At 36.8% G+C, this 17,454-nt stretch overlaps 1 protein-coding gene across 1 annotated transcript in view; it reads right to left on the reverse strand.

Annotated features, from left to right (window-relative positions):
- MAN1A2 (mannosidase alpha class 1A member 2) overlaps nucleotides 1-17,454 on the reverse strand; it is a 448,144-nt gene that overhangs the window by 241,273 nt on the left and 189,417 nt on the right. Inside the window, exon 5 of the mRNA XM_007948607.2 lies at nucleotides 2,007-2,087. Within this exon, the coding sequence (XP_007946798.1) occupies nucleotides 2,007-2,087 (81 nt within the window). The remainder of the gene's footprint in view (nucleotides 1-2,006; nucleotides 2,088-17,454) is intronic.

A 17,454-nucleotide genomic window follows, 5' to 3' on the forward strand; every position in this document is an offset into this window, starting at 1 on the left:
AATCAACACTTTAAACCAACATCTCCAACAATTAGAAAAAGAACAGCAAGAAAAGCCTACAGTCACCAGAAGAAAGGAAATAATCAAGATTCAAACAGAAATCACTGAAACAGAAAATAGAAGGGCAATAGAAAAAATCAACAAGACCAGAAGTTGGTTTTTTGAAAAGATCAATAAAACTGACAAACCATTGGCAAATTTAACAAAGGAAAAAAGGGAGAGAATACAAATAACACAAATAAGAAACGAAATGGGGTGACATCAGAACAGAACCAACTGAAATAAAAAATTAATTAAACAAAAAATTACTTCTTAGAAAAAAAAAAAAACAGTAATATAGACACACCTGTAGCCAGATTGACAGAAAAAAAGAAACAAAGTAGGATTCATCACAAAACAGTCTACAAATAGGTAAAGGTTAAAAGTGTATGCTACAAACAACATTTTATGTACAAATTAGACAACCTAGAGAAAATTGACAAATTCCCTAAATGACATAAACTATAAAACCACCCAAGAAGTATCCTAAAGAGTACTATATCAAAGAAATCGAGTATTTTGAAAACTTCTAATTAAAAACAAAACTCTCCAGATTTCATCTACTAGACATTTAAGAAAGAAAAATACTAATTATACACAAAATTGTCCAGGAAAAACTAAAGGAGGAAATACTTCCCAACTCCTTTTACAAAACTAGCATTATCCTTATACAAAACACACACACACAGAGCACACAGAGAAAGAACATTTCTGTGTCAGGAACATAGACACAAATATTCTCAAAAAATATTAGTTAATCAAATCCAGCTGAGTTCTAAAAAAGAGGATATACCATGACTAAGTAAGGTTTCATCCTGTTGTATGTAAGGTCACCATCAGTCAGAGAAAACCTGGTAACTAACAAGAAATGAGGTTTATTCTGGAAAATACAAGGCTGGTTTGACTTCAACAATCAACCAATATAATTCACCCTATCAACAAATTGAATAAAAACTATAATACCTACCAACTTATTAAATGCCACAAAAACATTTTACAACAGTCATTATCCATTCCTAAAAATTCTCAGGAAACTAAGGAAAGAAGGGAATTTCTTCAAGCTAATAGTGTCTACAAAAAATTTATGTCTAACATTATACTTATAAAGGCTGTTAAAAATAATTTAGATCCACAATCAATTAAAAATATATGTGGGCAAAAAATATAAACAAGCAATTTATCAGAAAACAAATATAAATTATTTGCAACTTCTTCCTTCAGCTTCTCTCTCTCACTCTACAATTCCATCCCTTTACTCATCTGAGGAATGAAAAAGAATTTTCATACCCACTTCCTCATCACAGGTCTGGAATATGTCTATGTAAATTGCACCAGTAATTCAGTTTTTGTGTTCTGTTTTTTAATCTACAGCAATAAACTGTATTTAATTTCTGAACGGTCAGTTTTAATAACTAATTTTTGGTTTTCAAGCATCATATTAATTCTTCCTGACTGATTCTCTAATTTTGGTCCTACTAGTTTTCTATTCCCCTTTTCTTTGAACCATACAATTAATGTAACAGCAATCATAACATTTTTAAAAACCCTGTCAGAAGTTTCTAATAAAATTGTCTGAAAGACAAAAAAAATTTTCACAAAATATGAAAGAAACTATTACTTCATAGTACAGTACAGCTCACAAATGTATTATGATTTTATCTAGATATTTGATACTGTTGACTAATTAAGGAAATTAATTATATCCTCACAACTAAGTAGTACAGAAGGATTCCCACTGCAAAGGAGACATACAGCTAGGATCTCCAATGAGTTTACTGAGATTACCAAAATGAAGAAAAAAAAAAAATTATTCCTACCTGAAACATCCAGGTCTTTCAGCAAATCTTTAGATTAGTTCAATATTAGTCAATTTAGAAAAACAATGTTACTAGAGAAATCCTTCATTTTATTAAATTTCATTCACAAGCCTTCTTTCCCAAAACAATGTATTACTTGATTTTGCTCACCTCCTCTCCTGAAAGGTAATATGCTGCAAGTAGGCCTCCAATAAATCGAATGTTAACTTCAAACACAGACACTTCTGAATTCTGTGAAAACATATTGGAAATATTTCACATATACATAATACTTTACAGCTTTCAAAATATTTTTAGTACTTCACTCTAAAATACGCTATGGAAAAAGGTCTTTTTCCACTTTCTACACCTTTATTCTTCATCAAACTTCAATCTCACCAACTGTTTGTTAACGTTACTGAAATTTATCTATTATTATCACCAAATAAAACAAACCAAACTCACTGTCCTCTAGTTGGATCCAACTCATAGCGACCCTTCTTGGGTTTCTGAAGCGGTATCACTACAGAAGCAGATTGCCCAACCTTTCTTCTGAGGAGTGGCTGGTGGGTTTGAACCACCAGCTTTCTGGTTAGCTGTCAAATGCCTTAGGCACTACACCACCAGAGCTCTTATTATTGTCCACCAAAGCTTGTAAACAGTCAAAACTGATGGGCCATTTCCCTATACCTTGCATATTTATTATGATTTTATCTAGATATTATCTAGATATTTGATTCTGTTGACTATTCTCCCTCCATTTCTTAAAGTCTGGAATACCACTCTCTCTACTGGTTCCTTTTCCTTCTATTTGAATAACTGCAGTATTGTTTCCATTTTTACTTGTATTTCTCTTCATGGATTTAAATTTTTTTTCTGGTATATATAATAACACAATAAATGTTAAAACAAGTGCCTCAAAATAATGATGGTATGATGGATTATTCAGGTAATAATGTTAAGAAAACTGGCTCCTAGGTTAAGAAAGTAAGTTGAACACTCATTTCACATACATATAAAAATAAATTCCACATGATTTAGAAATGAAGATTAAAAAATTACTATAAAGAAGTAAAAGAAAATGCAACAATATTTAATTTCCTAAAGAAACAAGTACATTGTGAGCATAAAATCAACAGTATTGATAACAAATGACTAAAAGATTTTAACTTCCCCAGACCTCAAATCATCTATAAGAAAAAAAAAGTGCTGGCAAGGATGTGAAATAAATGGAAATTATATACACTGCTGTTGAGAAGAGCCACTGGAAGTTTCTTAAAAAGTTACACATACACATACCATATGACTCAGTAATCCCAAGTGACAAAAATATAAAATATAAAATTCCAAAAAGGAGGTACTGATGCTTAAAATGCTGATGTATTATAAACACCAACCAGGAATTATAAATTCTAATCCAAGTGAAAATATCCTTCAAAAAATGAAGGCAAAATAAAAATAGAGACATTTTGTGACCAGAAAAAGAAATATGAGAGAATTCATCACAGCAGATAGGAAATAAAGGTAGTATTTAAAAAGAATTCTTTAACCTGAAGTAAAGGATCCCATGGAAGCAATATGATACATGAGGAAATAAAAATACACAGAAAAAATGAATAAAAATAAATACTATAAAATAAAATATCAATATTAATATATAATGGAGGTTTAAATACATAAGAAATTACAATGACAATAAAAAATGAGGTAAGCAATGGGCAGATGATGTTCAAGTGCCTAGGGACTTACATTATCCAGGAAATAATAAAAATAAAAATTTCTATTAGACTTAATGGGAACTCTGGTGGGGTAATGCCTAAGGCATTTCACTGCTAACTAAAAGGTTGACGGTTCAAACCCTCCTCAGAAGGAAGCCCGGACAATCTACTTACAGTAGAGATACAGCCTCACCCCCTCGGAAACCCAAGGAGGGGTCGCTATTAGTCGAATCGACTCAACAGCAGTGGGTTTGGTTTTTTGTTAGACTTAATAATAACTCAAGTTTTGGCTTATTCTGAATGAACCTGCTATAATCATTCTTCTATTCTTTGGTTGCAAACAGATTATCAACTTGTGGAAAGCAACAAAAGCCAAGCCTAAATACAGGTTTATACTGATACAGGCAGTCCCTGGCTTATAAATATCCAACTTACAGACAACTCCTATTTGTCCTTTAATTAAAGCAAGGCTTCAAACCAGTTCTGTCATGGCCTACAAAGTAAAATAGAAACAAACCAAAATTTTCACAATTTGAGTGATTCATCATGGTAACCAAAACAGGAAAAATTACAGGTTTCAGTCCTGGAATGGGAGACTCACAAGTGGTGTAGTGAGCCCTTTCAGAAGCCTGATGTGTGAAATTGGGTTACTGACAAGACTGTGGAGAGCCACACACATTCAAAGTGGGGAGCTCCTACTTCATCTGGAAATGTGATTTCTTTTCTAACATACAAGCAGTCCCTGGGTTATGAATGAGATCTGTTCCTAACAATGTCTTTAAGAATTTGTAGGTCATTTGGAACAAATGCATATAGTTTTTATTTAGCCTTACTTTAGTGCAAGAAAAGGCTTGATATATTCAATGATTTAAAAGCTGCATGTGCAGCACATGAAGAATTTGTTGTGGATAAGACCTGGTCCAGTTGTTTCAAAACCAAAAACCTACTGCCATTCGAGTTGATTCTGACTCATCGAAACCCTATACAACAGAGTAGAACTGTTCCATAGCATTTCCAAAGCTGTAAATCTTTACTGAATCAGACAGCCTCATCTTTCTCCTGTGGAGTGGTTGGTGTGTTCTAATCGCTGGTCTTTTCAGTTAGCAGTGGAATGTTTAACCACTGATGCACTAAACCAAAACCAAACTCACTGCCATCGAGTCAGATCTGACTCACGATAAGCCTTCCTTGGGTTTTTGAAGCAGTATCACTATGGAAGTAGATTGCCCAATCTTCTATCCAAGGACAGGCTGATAGATTTGAACTGCCAGCCTTCTGGTTAGTAGTCAAATATGCCTTAGGCACTACGCCACCAGAGCTCCTTAATCTTTTCAAAGTGAGAGCAGATTTACATAATGGTGCTTCAAAGACAGCGACATGGATTTCACTCAAAGATAGCTGCTTTCCACAAATTTATAATCTCTTTGCAACCAAGGGATAGAAGAATGATTATAGCAGTAGAGCAGTAGTGCCTAAGGCATCTGACTGCTAACCAGAAAGCTAGCAGTTGAAACCCACCAGCCACTCCTCAGAAGGAAGGCTGGGCAATCTACTTCCCTAGAGATACCACCTCGGAAAACCAAGGAGGGGTCACTATGAGTCGGGATCGCCTCGAGGGCAGTGAGTTTGGTTTTTGGTTTTTACACATCCCAAGAAGCAAGAAAAAGAATTACAAACTATACCATAAAAAATTATAAGGAAATAAAACAAACAACTGTTCAGTAGAGCTAATGAAAGACAAAAGCTGATATCCAAGTAATTAAATATGGAAGACAGCTGCCTGGCCAACTGACTGGAAGAGATCCGTATTTGTGCCCATTCCAAAGAAAGGTGATCCCACAGAATGTGGAAATTACAGAACAATATCATTAATATCGCATGCAAGTAAGATCTTACTGAAGATAATTCAGAAATGTTTGCAGCAGTATATTGACAGAGAACTTCCAGAGGTTCAAGCCGGATTCAGAAGAGGATGTGGAACAAGGGATATCATAGTGTTGTCACATGGATCTTGGCTCAAGGCAAAGAATACCAGAAAGATGTTTACTTGTGTTTTATTGACTATGCAACGGCATTTGATTGTGTGGATCATGACAAATTATGGATAACATTGAGAAGAATGGGAATTCCCGAGCACTTGATTGTACTCATGAGGAATCTGTACCTTGACCAGGAGGCTGTCGTTCGAACAGAACAAGGGGACACTACATGGTTTAAAATCAAGAAGGGAGTGCGTCAGGGTTGTATTCTTTCTCCACACTTATTCAATCTATATGCTGAGCAAATAATCCGAGAAGCTGGACTATATGAAGAAAAACGTGGTATCAGGATTGGAGGAAGAATCATTAACAACCTGAGATACACAGACGATACAACTTTGCCTGCTGAAAGTGAGGATGACTTAAGGCACCTACTGATGAAGGTTGAAGAATACAGTCTGAAGTATGGATTACGTCTCAATATAAAGAAAACAAAAATCCTCACAACTGGACCAATGAGCAGCATCACAATCAATGGAGAGAAGATTGAGGTTGTCAAGGAATTCACATTGCTTGGTTCTACAATCGATGCCAACGGAAGCAGCAGTCAGGGCATTAGACGATGTGTAGCATTGGGAAAGTCAACTGCGAAGGAACTGTTTCAAGTGCTGAGGAGCAAGGATATCTCCTTGAGGACTAAGGTGCGCCTGACACAAGCCATGATATTTCCAATCACCTGGTATGCATGTGAGAGCTGGACAATGAATAAGGAAGACCGAAGAAGAGTTGATGCTTTTGAGTTGTGGTGCTGGCGAAGAATGCTAAAAGTACCATGGACTGCTAAAAGAACTAACAGATCTGTCCTGGAGGAAATGCAGCCAGAATGCTCCTCGGAAGCAAGAATGGCCAGACTTCGTCTCACCTATTTTGGTCATGTTGTAAGAAGGGACCATTCCCTGGAGAAGGATGTCATGCTTGGTAGGGTGGAGGGTCAACGAAAGAGGGGGAGGCCTTCAACAAGATGGACTGACATGGTGGCTGCAATGATGGGCTCAAGTATAGCAGGGATTGTGGGGCTGGCGCAGGATCAGGCAGTGTTTCGTTCTCCTGTGCATGGGGTCGCTATGAGTCAGAAACGACTCGATGGCACTTAACAACAACAACAACAACAACCAAAAAAAAAAAAAATATATATATATATATAATGAACATCTAGCAAATCTGAACAACAAAAAGTAGGCTCAAATATCCAGTTATCAGAAATAAAATGGGTATATTACTCTAAGTTCTGTAGAATTAGAATGCTAGTAAGGGAATGATATAAATAATTTTATGCCAAAAATTCTTAAATTTAGATGACACAAACAAATTTCTAGAAAAACACCAATGTCCAGAAATAATACAAGAATACAGAAAATCTAAATAGTGTAATATCTATTAAAAAAATAAAAACACAACTAAAATTCTTCCTACAAAATAAGATTTTAGGCCTAGGCAGTTTAACCTATGAATTCTTTTTAATGTCTTATATCCTTCTTACACAGTATCTTCTAGAAAACAGAAAAAGAGGAAATAATTCCCAACTCAAATGACAGGATAACCTTGATAATAAAATCTGATGTTTCCCAAAAAAAAGAAAACTACTTGTTAAAAAACATGATAAATATTAATTAATATAACTGAATTGTACAAGCAAAAATTAACAAAATGCTAAATGTTTTGTTACATATGCATTTACTACAATGAAAAAATTAAAGAAAATTATTGCTAATCACTCCCATATACAAAGATATAAAGTTCACATACACAAAATATTAATAAATTGGACCCAAGGATAGCATAATTAGGTTTATTCCAGGTATTAATCAAAATAATTTACCAAATTAAAGTATGTTATTATGTTAGGTCAATTCTGACTCATAGTGAATATAAAAATGGCATAGAGTCTGACCTTCTCTAACTTCATAAGGGGGAAGAAAAGACAATCATCATCAGCATCAGCCCAAAGCTGAGTCCTATGAGGTGGAGGTCAAACATACTTTCTTTTTCTTTCTCCAGCCTTTTTACCAATTCTGGCACAGTCGTTTCTCCCATGGCACTCTCTACTTTTCTGCTGGTTCAATAATTCATTGCAATGGCCACATAAAATTCACAGACCATTCTCATAGTTACAGGGTTTATTAGGCAAGTAACAGATTACAATTCAGGATCACAAAAAAACTCAGGATACTGTTCTTTAATCAGGACAGCCACTTCTCAGCTTTGCTCACAGACAAGCCTTTCTCTGGTCCTCAGTTCCTTGACCCATTGGACTTCATGTTTAGGCAAGTGTTAAAAAGCTCTTTAGCTCCTGTGATAAATGTCCAGAGGCACCCTACTCTGCCAATAAGCCTCAGCCCGAAATTGCTCACCTTCTCACTCTGTGAGTCAGTAAGCCTAACTCTGCCAAGTACCCAGAGGTACCCCATTCCACCAGCAAGTCCCCTGCCCAAAGACACTCAGCTTTCTCACTCTGTGGGCAGAGAAGTTCACCGTGTAGTCTCCTGTAGGTCTCCTGGTTCTGCTGCCTCTGCGGTCTACATTTCTCTGCCACTGTTTCTCATCATCTACTGCCATCTCCAGTATCCCAGCTCTCTCTGTCTTCTGGATCTGGATGGTTCTCAGCATAGGGAAGCTAGGTCCATAGGACATCCCTCACTTCTATCTCTTCTTTCTTGGATATAGTGGTCTTCCTCTCCTTGCTTACTTCTCTCTCCTTTTATCTATTCTAAGGTAAAAGGTATAATTGAAGCAACAGTGTAACTTCAATAGGGTGGTAAAGGTGGTGACTTGCGTTAAGACTGGTGACTTGAGTCACACTCTAGTAAGGTAGTGACTCGAGATACATCCCACCCTAATTCTGCCTCATTAACATAAAGAGCAAGTCATTCCCAAGTGGGACCATAATCACAGATTACAGTAGCATTTAAAACACATCACAAAATGGAGAATTACATCAGATCACAAAAGAGAGGACAATATTGGGAATCATAGCCCAGCCAAGATGACACATAACCTTAACCACCACAGGTTCCATATACCTTATTCACATGGTCCCACCTAAATCACAAAAGCTAGACTAGAAAGGCCATATTAAGTTAATTAATTGTACTGCAAAGCCCCTATAGTGCAGATTAGAATTGCCCTATTTGTTTGTTGTTGTTGTTGTTGTTATGTGCTTTGAGCTGCCTCAGCCCCCACTCATAGCAACCCCTCCTTGGGGTTTCCGAGGCTATATCACTACGGAAGCAGAATGCCCAACCTTCCTTCCCAGGAGTGGCTGGTGGGTATGAACTGCCAGCCTTCTGGTTAGCAGTCAAGTGCCTTAGGCACTATGCTACCAGGGCTCCGCTATAGGGTTTACAAGGCTGTAAATCTTTACAAAAGCAGACTGCTACAGCTTTGGAACCTCCAGCCATATTGTTAGCAGCCAAACACCAGCGTTTCTTAAATTAAAATATACATAGAATAATCAGAAGATTATTCAGTGTTGTTAGAAAAAAGTCTTTTTCAAAATTTATCCTCTGCTCTTAATTTAAAACACACTAGTGCCTAAGGCATTTAAAAGCTAACCAGAAGGCAGGCGATTCAAACCTACCAGTCACTCCTCAGAAGGAAGACTGGGCAATCTACTTTCATAAAGATACCACCTCAGAAACCCAAGGAGGGGTCGCTATGAGTCAGAAATGACAGCACTGAGTTTGTTTGTTTGTTTGTTTGTTTATTATTTATTTATTTAATTTATTTATTATGCTTAAGCAAAAGAGAAAGAGAGAGAGAATTTCCTTAACCTGGTGAAAGACACCTAAAAAATGTCTACAGGACACATAATGGTGAAATACTGAAAGCATTCACCCTTACATCATGAATGAGATAGGCTATCTGTGATCTATTGACCATAGTAGTAGAGGCACTGGCTTTTGAAATAATTAAACAAAAATAAATATAACTTATAAAGAATTGATATAAAAATAAAATTGTCATTATTTGTAGGAAGTACAATTTGGTATGCAGAAAATGCAAAAAAAAAGTCTAAAGATAAATACAAGTATCATGAAGTGAATACTTTCAAAACACACATGGCCACCATGTAAAAAAAAAAAAAAAAAAAAGCTGTGCATAGTTTTTGTGTATTTCACTGTACATAAATTATATTTCAATAATATGTATTTAAAAAATAAAAGACATGCATGTATAGAAATTACAAAGTGTTGCTAAGAGAAATTAATGAAGGCCCAAAGAAGTGGTGAACTACACCATTTTCATGAATTAGAAAGGCTCAGTACTATAAAAATGCGAATTATTAGCAAATTCACCTAAGGACTCAATGCAATCACAATGAAAACACCAGTAGGTTTTTCTTCTCTTTCTCTTTTTTTGGAGAAATTGATAGGGGTCAGTAAGTTTTTCTGTTAAGGGACAGATAGTAAATATTTTTAGGCTTTAGAAGTCATATGTTGTTGTTGTTGTTGTTATGTGCGGTCTAGTCAAACCCGACTCATAGCGACCCCTCCTTGGATTTCCAAGGCAGTATCGCTACGGAAGTAGGATTGCCCAACCTTCCTTCCGAGAAGTGGCTGGTGGATTTGAACCGCCAGCCGTCTGGTTAGCAGGCAAGTGTCTTAGCCACTATGCTACCAGAACATATACAATCTTTTTTTTTGTTTTTGATAGTTATTAAAAAAAAAAAAAAAAAATTTTTACCTCCTAAACCATATAAAGATACACTGGTGGCATAGTGGATAAGGCATCTGGCTGCTAACCAGGAAGTCAGTGGTTCAAACCCACCAGCTGCTCCATGGAAGGAAGACCAGACAATCAACTTCCGTGAAGATTTACAGCCTCGAAAACCCAATGGAGGTCGCTATGAGTCAGAATCAACCCAATGACAGTGACTTTGATTTTTGGTTTTAAACCACATAAAACTGGGACATAGGCTGGATTTGGTTCAGAAACAGAGTTTGCCAATTCCTCGACCATCTTAAAAAATTAAAATTGTATTCAACACAGAATATCAAGAATTATGATTAAAGTAATTAAAACACTGTGGTACTATTACAATAACAGAAAACTAATCAATGAATTAATTGACCTGCTCTGGTGGCACAGTGCCTAAGGCATTTGACTGGTAACCAGAAGGTTGATGGTTCAAACCCACCAGCCACTCCACAGAAGGAAGACCAGGCAATCTACTTCTGTGAAGATTTACTGCCTCGGAAACCCAATGGGGGTCATTATGAGTCGGAATTGACTCAATGGCAATGGATTCAGTTTTTTGAATCAATGAATTGAATGGAGTCCAGGAATAGACTCACATATGGAAAAATTATATTTAAAATAAAGTCACTACACTTCTGTTTTGAAAAGGAAAGGATGACTACTTTAAATTAATGGTGTGTGGTGAACTGTTAAAACATGAAAATAAAAAAGTGGCCCCCTACCATTACACCATATCCCAAAAATAAATTGAAATGAACTATAGTCTTATAAGAGAAATATAAAATAAATCTTGTAGAAAGTGATAAAGGGATCTTCTTAACCTTGGGATAGGAAAGTATTTCTTAAGGTAAGGAATGGAATGAGAAAAATATTTATCCAATCCAAAAGAAAGTAATGAAGAAGAGAAAAAGAAACATCAATCAGAATTCACCAAATAAGATAGCAACAAGAAAAAAGGGTTAAGTCTGCTAAGCAAGGCCTAATGGAAATGTGGAATATAATCAAGCAAAATAATATATGCATCATGGGAATACCAGAAGGAGATGATACAGAGAAAAGGAAAGAAAGAATATCTGAAGTATTAACAGCAGATAAATATCCAAAGCTAAGAAAGGACATAAATCTACAAATTCAAGACTCACAATAAATTCCAAGCAGGATAAACCCAAAGAGATCCACCCTGTGACAGTTCAGAATTAATATCTCAAAAACTAAAGATATAAAGAGAATGCTGAAAGAAGCAAGAGAGAAGTGAATAGTCACAAAAAATAAAAAGATACCCAGTACGTTTACATGTTGATTTCTCCTCAGAAAACAAGGAAGCCATAAGGTAATGACACATACCTTTAAAAGGCTGGTCAAAAAGAACTTTTACCAAAAAATACTGTATTTGTCAAAACTGTACTTCAAGAATGAAGGCAAAATTCTGACAAAACTGAAAAGATACAACCACTGTGGAAAGCGGTATGATGATTCCTTAAAAGTTGGAATTAGAAATACCATTTGACCCAGCAATTCCATTACTAGGTATATATCCTAAAGAAGTGAGAATTAGGACAAAAACAGATATATGCACACCCACGTTCATCGCAGCACTATTTACAATAGCAAAAAGATGGAAACAACCTATGGCAGTGCCCATGAAGAGAAGAATGAATGACCAAACTATGGTACATACACACAAAGGAATACTATGCAACACTAAAGAATAATGTAGAATCTGCAAAACACCACATAATGTGGGTGAACTTGGAGGGCATTATGCTGAGTGAAATAAGTCAATCACAGAAGGACAAATACTGTACTAGTCTGTTATTGTAAAAAGTCAAGGAAAGGTTTATACATGGAAGGAAATTTTCTTTGTTGGTTACCAGGGGTGGCAGAGGAGAGGAAGGAACATTACTAGATAGGTAGAGACAAGTATTGATTTGGGTGAAGAAAATGGCAATGGACCAAATGTGAGTGATCAACACAGTGGCACTGAGGAAGAGGAAGACATAGAGAGGTGCATGGGAGGTACAGACAACAAAGATGAACCCTTTTGCACATACAGTACTACGTTGTCAGTAAAAGAAAACACTGATCTATGGGTGGATAGATGGGTGAACAGGCTGAACAATTAGGGATGCCTATGCAGGGGGGAGTGTGCTCAAGATCATGTATAGGGTTGGCAGACAATGGTTCTACAAGTGTATTTGTATGTTCTGTAAGAATTCACAGGTATATAGTAGAGTTGACAAGTGACAAGGTTGTAGTCACTTCTTGGCCACAGCCAGCTACCCAGAGGAAATGAGTAGTTGGACCTGTGGGCTCGGGACCATAGTCACAGGGGACATCAAGCTCATTAGCATAACATATTACACAAAAACATTGTTCCACATCCTACTCTGATGAGTAGCAACTGGGATCTTAAAAGCTTACAAGCAGCCATCTAGATGCAACGATGGATCTCTCCTCGTCCAGAGCAAAGAAGAATGAAGAAAATCAAAGACGCACGGAAATAATCAGTCTAAGGGACTGGTATACCATGTGATCCTCAGCCTATGTGACTATAAGAACAGAAGAACTACATGGTACCAGGCTACCACTGTCAATCACTCGGAGGGGGATCTATGTAGGAGGGATAGAACAATGTGGAAAAAAAACTCAATCATTGGGGGAAAAAAAATGGACCAGGTTTGCTGGTCTGATAAAGCCTGGGGGAACCCCTGAGACTATGGCCCCAAGCTGCCTTTCAGGTCTGGAAGTGAACCCACTCCTGGGGTTTCCAGCCAAACAAAAGACAGGCATATTGAGCTGAATATTTGCATTAGGTCGATACACTCCTTGGAGAAATAAATCATGGGAGAATAGAAGGGCTGTGTATGCACAGGGATACAGCTCAGGGGCAGGAGTGCATGGGAGGGAAGGACACAGAGAAGAGGTACCTATGGGGAGCAAGTGAGAGGGGAGCTGTTGCATTATAGGAAATTGCAATCAATGTCATGAGATAAAGTATGTGTGAGCTTCTGTACGGAAAGTGAATTTGCTCTGTAAACTATCACCCAAATCACAATAAAAATTAAAAAAAAAAAAAAAAAGAATGAAGGCAAAATTAACATATTCTCAGATAAATAAAAGTTGAAAAACTCTGTAAGCACTAAACCTGCTGAAAAAGAAATGCTAAAGGGAGTCTTTCAAATGGGAACGGAAGAACACTAGAAAGTAACTGAAAGCCTTGCACTGGGGGAGAGAGAAAAAAAAAATCTCCATTAAAGTAATTACATGGCTTAAGTATAAGGTCAAATTTCATAGTATTTTCACTTGGTAATTCTATTTGTTAAGTCTTTCATACTTTATAATAACAAATATAAAAATAATAAATATAAATTTATGCTGTAAGGCACATGATACACAAAGATGTAATGGATAATAAAAACAACATAAATGGAGTGAGAGGAAGAACAGTGTAAGAACAGAGTTTTGTATATTACTAAAGTTAAGTTAGGAACTCTGGTAGCGTAGTGCCTAAGGCACTTAACTGCTAACCAGAAGGCTGGTGGTTCAAACCCACCAGCCACTCCTCACAAGGAAGGTTGGGCAATCTACTTCCGTAGTGATACTGCTTCAGAAACCCAGAGGGGTCATTATGAGTCAGGTCTGACTCGACAGCACATAACAACAACAAAGTTAAGTTGAAGTCAATATAAAAAAGGTTGAAATAAGTGTAAGATGTTAAATGTAATCCTCATAGTAACCACATGGAAAATACCTAAAAAATAAACACAATAAGAACAGAGAAGGGAGTCAAAATGGTTCACCACAAACAACTTCAAAGTGGGTATTATTAGAGGAAGTGAGGGACAAAGGTATAATGCACACAGAAACAACTGACAAAAAGGCAACAGTAATAACCACGAATGTAAACGGACTAAATGCTCCAATCAAAAGCAGGAAGCAGTAAAACATGATCTAACCATATGCTGCCCACAAGAGATATATCTTACAACCAAAGACACACATAGGTCTGTGGTGGTTAATGTTATGTGTCAACTTGGCTAGGCTATGGTTTCCGGTGATTTGTCCAAACACTAAATCAGTTGCTGTTCCGTGATGTAATCTAATCTACTGAAATTTGATCACCTTCTGTAATGTATTCTAGTGCAATGTAATCAATCAATAAGTTGAAAAGGGTGTTTCTTTAAGGTGTATTCTACCTCCAGACTATAAATAGTTATTTTGGCAGAACTCACTCTCTCTCCACTAAGCACTCTATCACTTGACCTATGTATTGTGGAACACAAGTCTGAAGAAGTCTTCAGCCGTCTTTAGCTGACCTAAGGATCATGGACTTGGCAGCCCCTACACTTGTTTGAACCAATTCCTTTGAGTAAATTGATCTTCTTGCCTCTATCCCTTTCTCTCTCTCTCACACACACATACATGTACACATACATATATGCATACATATTTATATGTATTTATGACAATGTAATAAGTGATACCATCTGGGGGGGGAAGCAATACAGGTATACGATAACCCCTCCTTATCCATAGGGGATATATTCCAAGACTCCAACAGATGCTTGAAACAGCAGATGCTATTAAACCCTGTATGTACTGTATTTATATATATATATATATACATACAACACATACCAGGGGGCCATGGGCATCAACCATTAACTCATCAGATGCCAGCAGGGCACAACAGAGTCATTCACCCAATTGTGTTTTCCAGGCTCATATCAAGCGAAGGAGGAGGAAGCTGGCTCTGGGTTGGAGCAGGATGGTATCAGATCTCATCATACTACTCAGGACAGTGTACAATTTAAATATTTTTGGACCCCATGTAATTGCAGATAACTGAAACCACAGAAAGCAAAACCTCAAATAAGGTTCTAATGTATATCTCACTGGTTCTGTTTCTTTACAGAACTTTGACTAAGACAGGTTGAAGAGAAAAATAGAAAACAATATTCCAAGCAAAAAAATAAAAAGAGAGCTGGGGTGGTGATTTTAATACCAGAAACACAGACTTTACATCAAAATCTGTTATAAGAGACTAAGAAGGACATTATATACTGGTAAAAACAGAAAACTCACCACAAATATATAACAATTAAAATATATATATGTGGCACCTTACATCAGAGCCCCAATATATATAAAGCCAATATTGACAGAATTGAAGGGAGAAACACTTCTACAATAGTAGTTGGAGATTTAAAAATTTCAATAATGGACAAAAATTCTAGAAGGAAGATCAATAAGGAAATGGAGGACCTGAAGGAAACTATAAGCCACAGTGGTAGTTAGGGTTGTGTGTCAACTTGGCTAGGGCTGGTTTTGAGTAGCTGGACAGTTGGATATAGTTATTCCCCATGGTGAGACCGGTAATCAACTTCATGGTGGAGTCTGCTGTGAATAGGTGAGCAGCTGCCTGAGAGATATGATCTGTTTCCACTATATAAGAAGAACTTTTGAGAAAGGGCTCTGAGCTTTTTGGCATGCCTGGACCCTGCATTTAGCTGAGTCTTCATTCAGTAGCTTGTCATGTTGCCTGCCGATCTTGGGACGGGTTTCTGGACTTGAGCTAGTAGCTTACTGTGTTGCTTGATAATCTTGTGACTGTGCCATTTTACCTGTCAACTTTTGAGTTTGTCAGCCTCAGCAGCCAGCAGCTGCCTGAGTTAAGAGATGCCTCCAGCTCCAGTGGGCTACAAGCAAGAGGCAGAGATGAAGCCCAAGGTCGAGGGGCCTTTATCCAGCCCCTGGAACTGGCACCTTGAACTCAGACGTCTAGCCTCCTAAACTGTATGAGAATAATAATCCCTGTTTGTCAAAGTCATATATTTGTTATATGTCTGTTATAGCAGCACTGTTGTTGTTGTTGTTGTTATGTACCATCGAGTAGGACCCAACTCATAGCGATCACTCCTTGGGTTTCCGAGGCATTATCACTACAGAAGTAGATTGCCCCATCTTCCTTCCGAGGAGTGGCCAGCCTTCTGGTGAGCAGTCAAGTGCCTTTAGCCACTATGCTACCAGAGCTCCCTAAAGAATCAAAACAACCACCTTGACCTGATAGCAACATATAGAAGATTCCACACAACAACAGCACAATATACATTCTTCTTCAGTGATAGGTCACAAAGCAAGTCTCAATAAATTTAAAAGACTGAAATCACACAAAGTATCTTTTCTAACCACAATTGAGTGAAGTTATAAATTATTAATAAAAGGAAAACTGGAAAATACACAAATATGTGGAAATTAAACAAAACATTATTAAACTATCAATGTGTTAAGGAAGAAATCAATACAGAGATCAGAACAATATTTAGAGTTGAATGAAAATGAAAGCACAATATACTATAATACGGGAGGCAGAGAAGGCATTGCTCAGAGGAAAATTGACAGCAACAAATGTTTATATCAAAACAGAAAGATCTGAAATCAATCACCTAACTTTATAACTTAAGGAACTGTTTGTGGGGGGCGGGGGATGGAGAGGGAGAGAGAGCAAATGAAGTCCAAAGCTACCAAAAGTAAAAAAGAAAAAGAAAAACCTAAGCAGAGATAAATGAAGTAGATAAAAGAAAAACAATAGAGATCATCAATGAAACGAGTTGAGGATTTTAAAAAGATTCATAAAACTGAAAACCTTTAACTAGATTCACAAAGAAAAAAAGAGAAAAGATGCAAATACCTAAAATCAGGTATGAGAAACATTTCAACCAACTCTACAGAAATGAAACAACTGTATGCCAACAAACTAGATAACACAGATTAAATGGATAAATTCCTAGAAACATATAAACTTCCTATACTGACTCAAGCAGAAATAGAAGACCTTTATAAATCATACAAGGAAAGAAAATAAATCAGTAATCAAAAACCACCAATAAAGTGAAGTCCTAAACCAGACAGCTTCACTGGATAATTCTATCAAACACTTATACAAAAAGTGAGCCCAACGCTTCTTAAACTTTTTGAAGACAAAGAAAAGGAGGAAATACTTCCTAACTCATTCTATGAAACTCACATTACTCTGATATCAAAGGAAAAGATACAAAAAAATTACAGACAACTATGGAACTCTGAAGGAGCTCTGGTAGCATAGTGCCTAAAGCACTTGACTGCTCACCAGAAGGCTGGCGGTTCAAACCCACCAGCCACTCC

Source organism: Orycteropus afer, unplaced genomic scaffold (genome assembly GCF_000298275.1).
Source record: "Orycteropus afer afer isolate SDZICR_OR568_19922 unplaced genomic scaffold, OryAfe1.0 scaffold00010, whole genome shotgun sequence".
NCBI lineage: Eukaryota > Metazoa > Chordata > Mammalia > Tubulidentata > Orycteropodidae > Orycteropus > Orycteropus afer.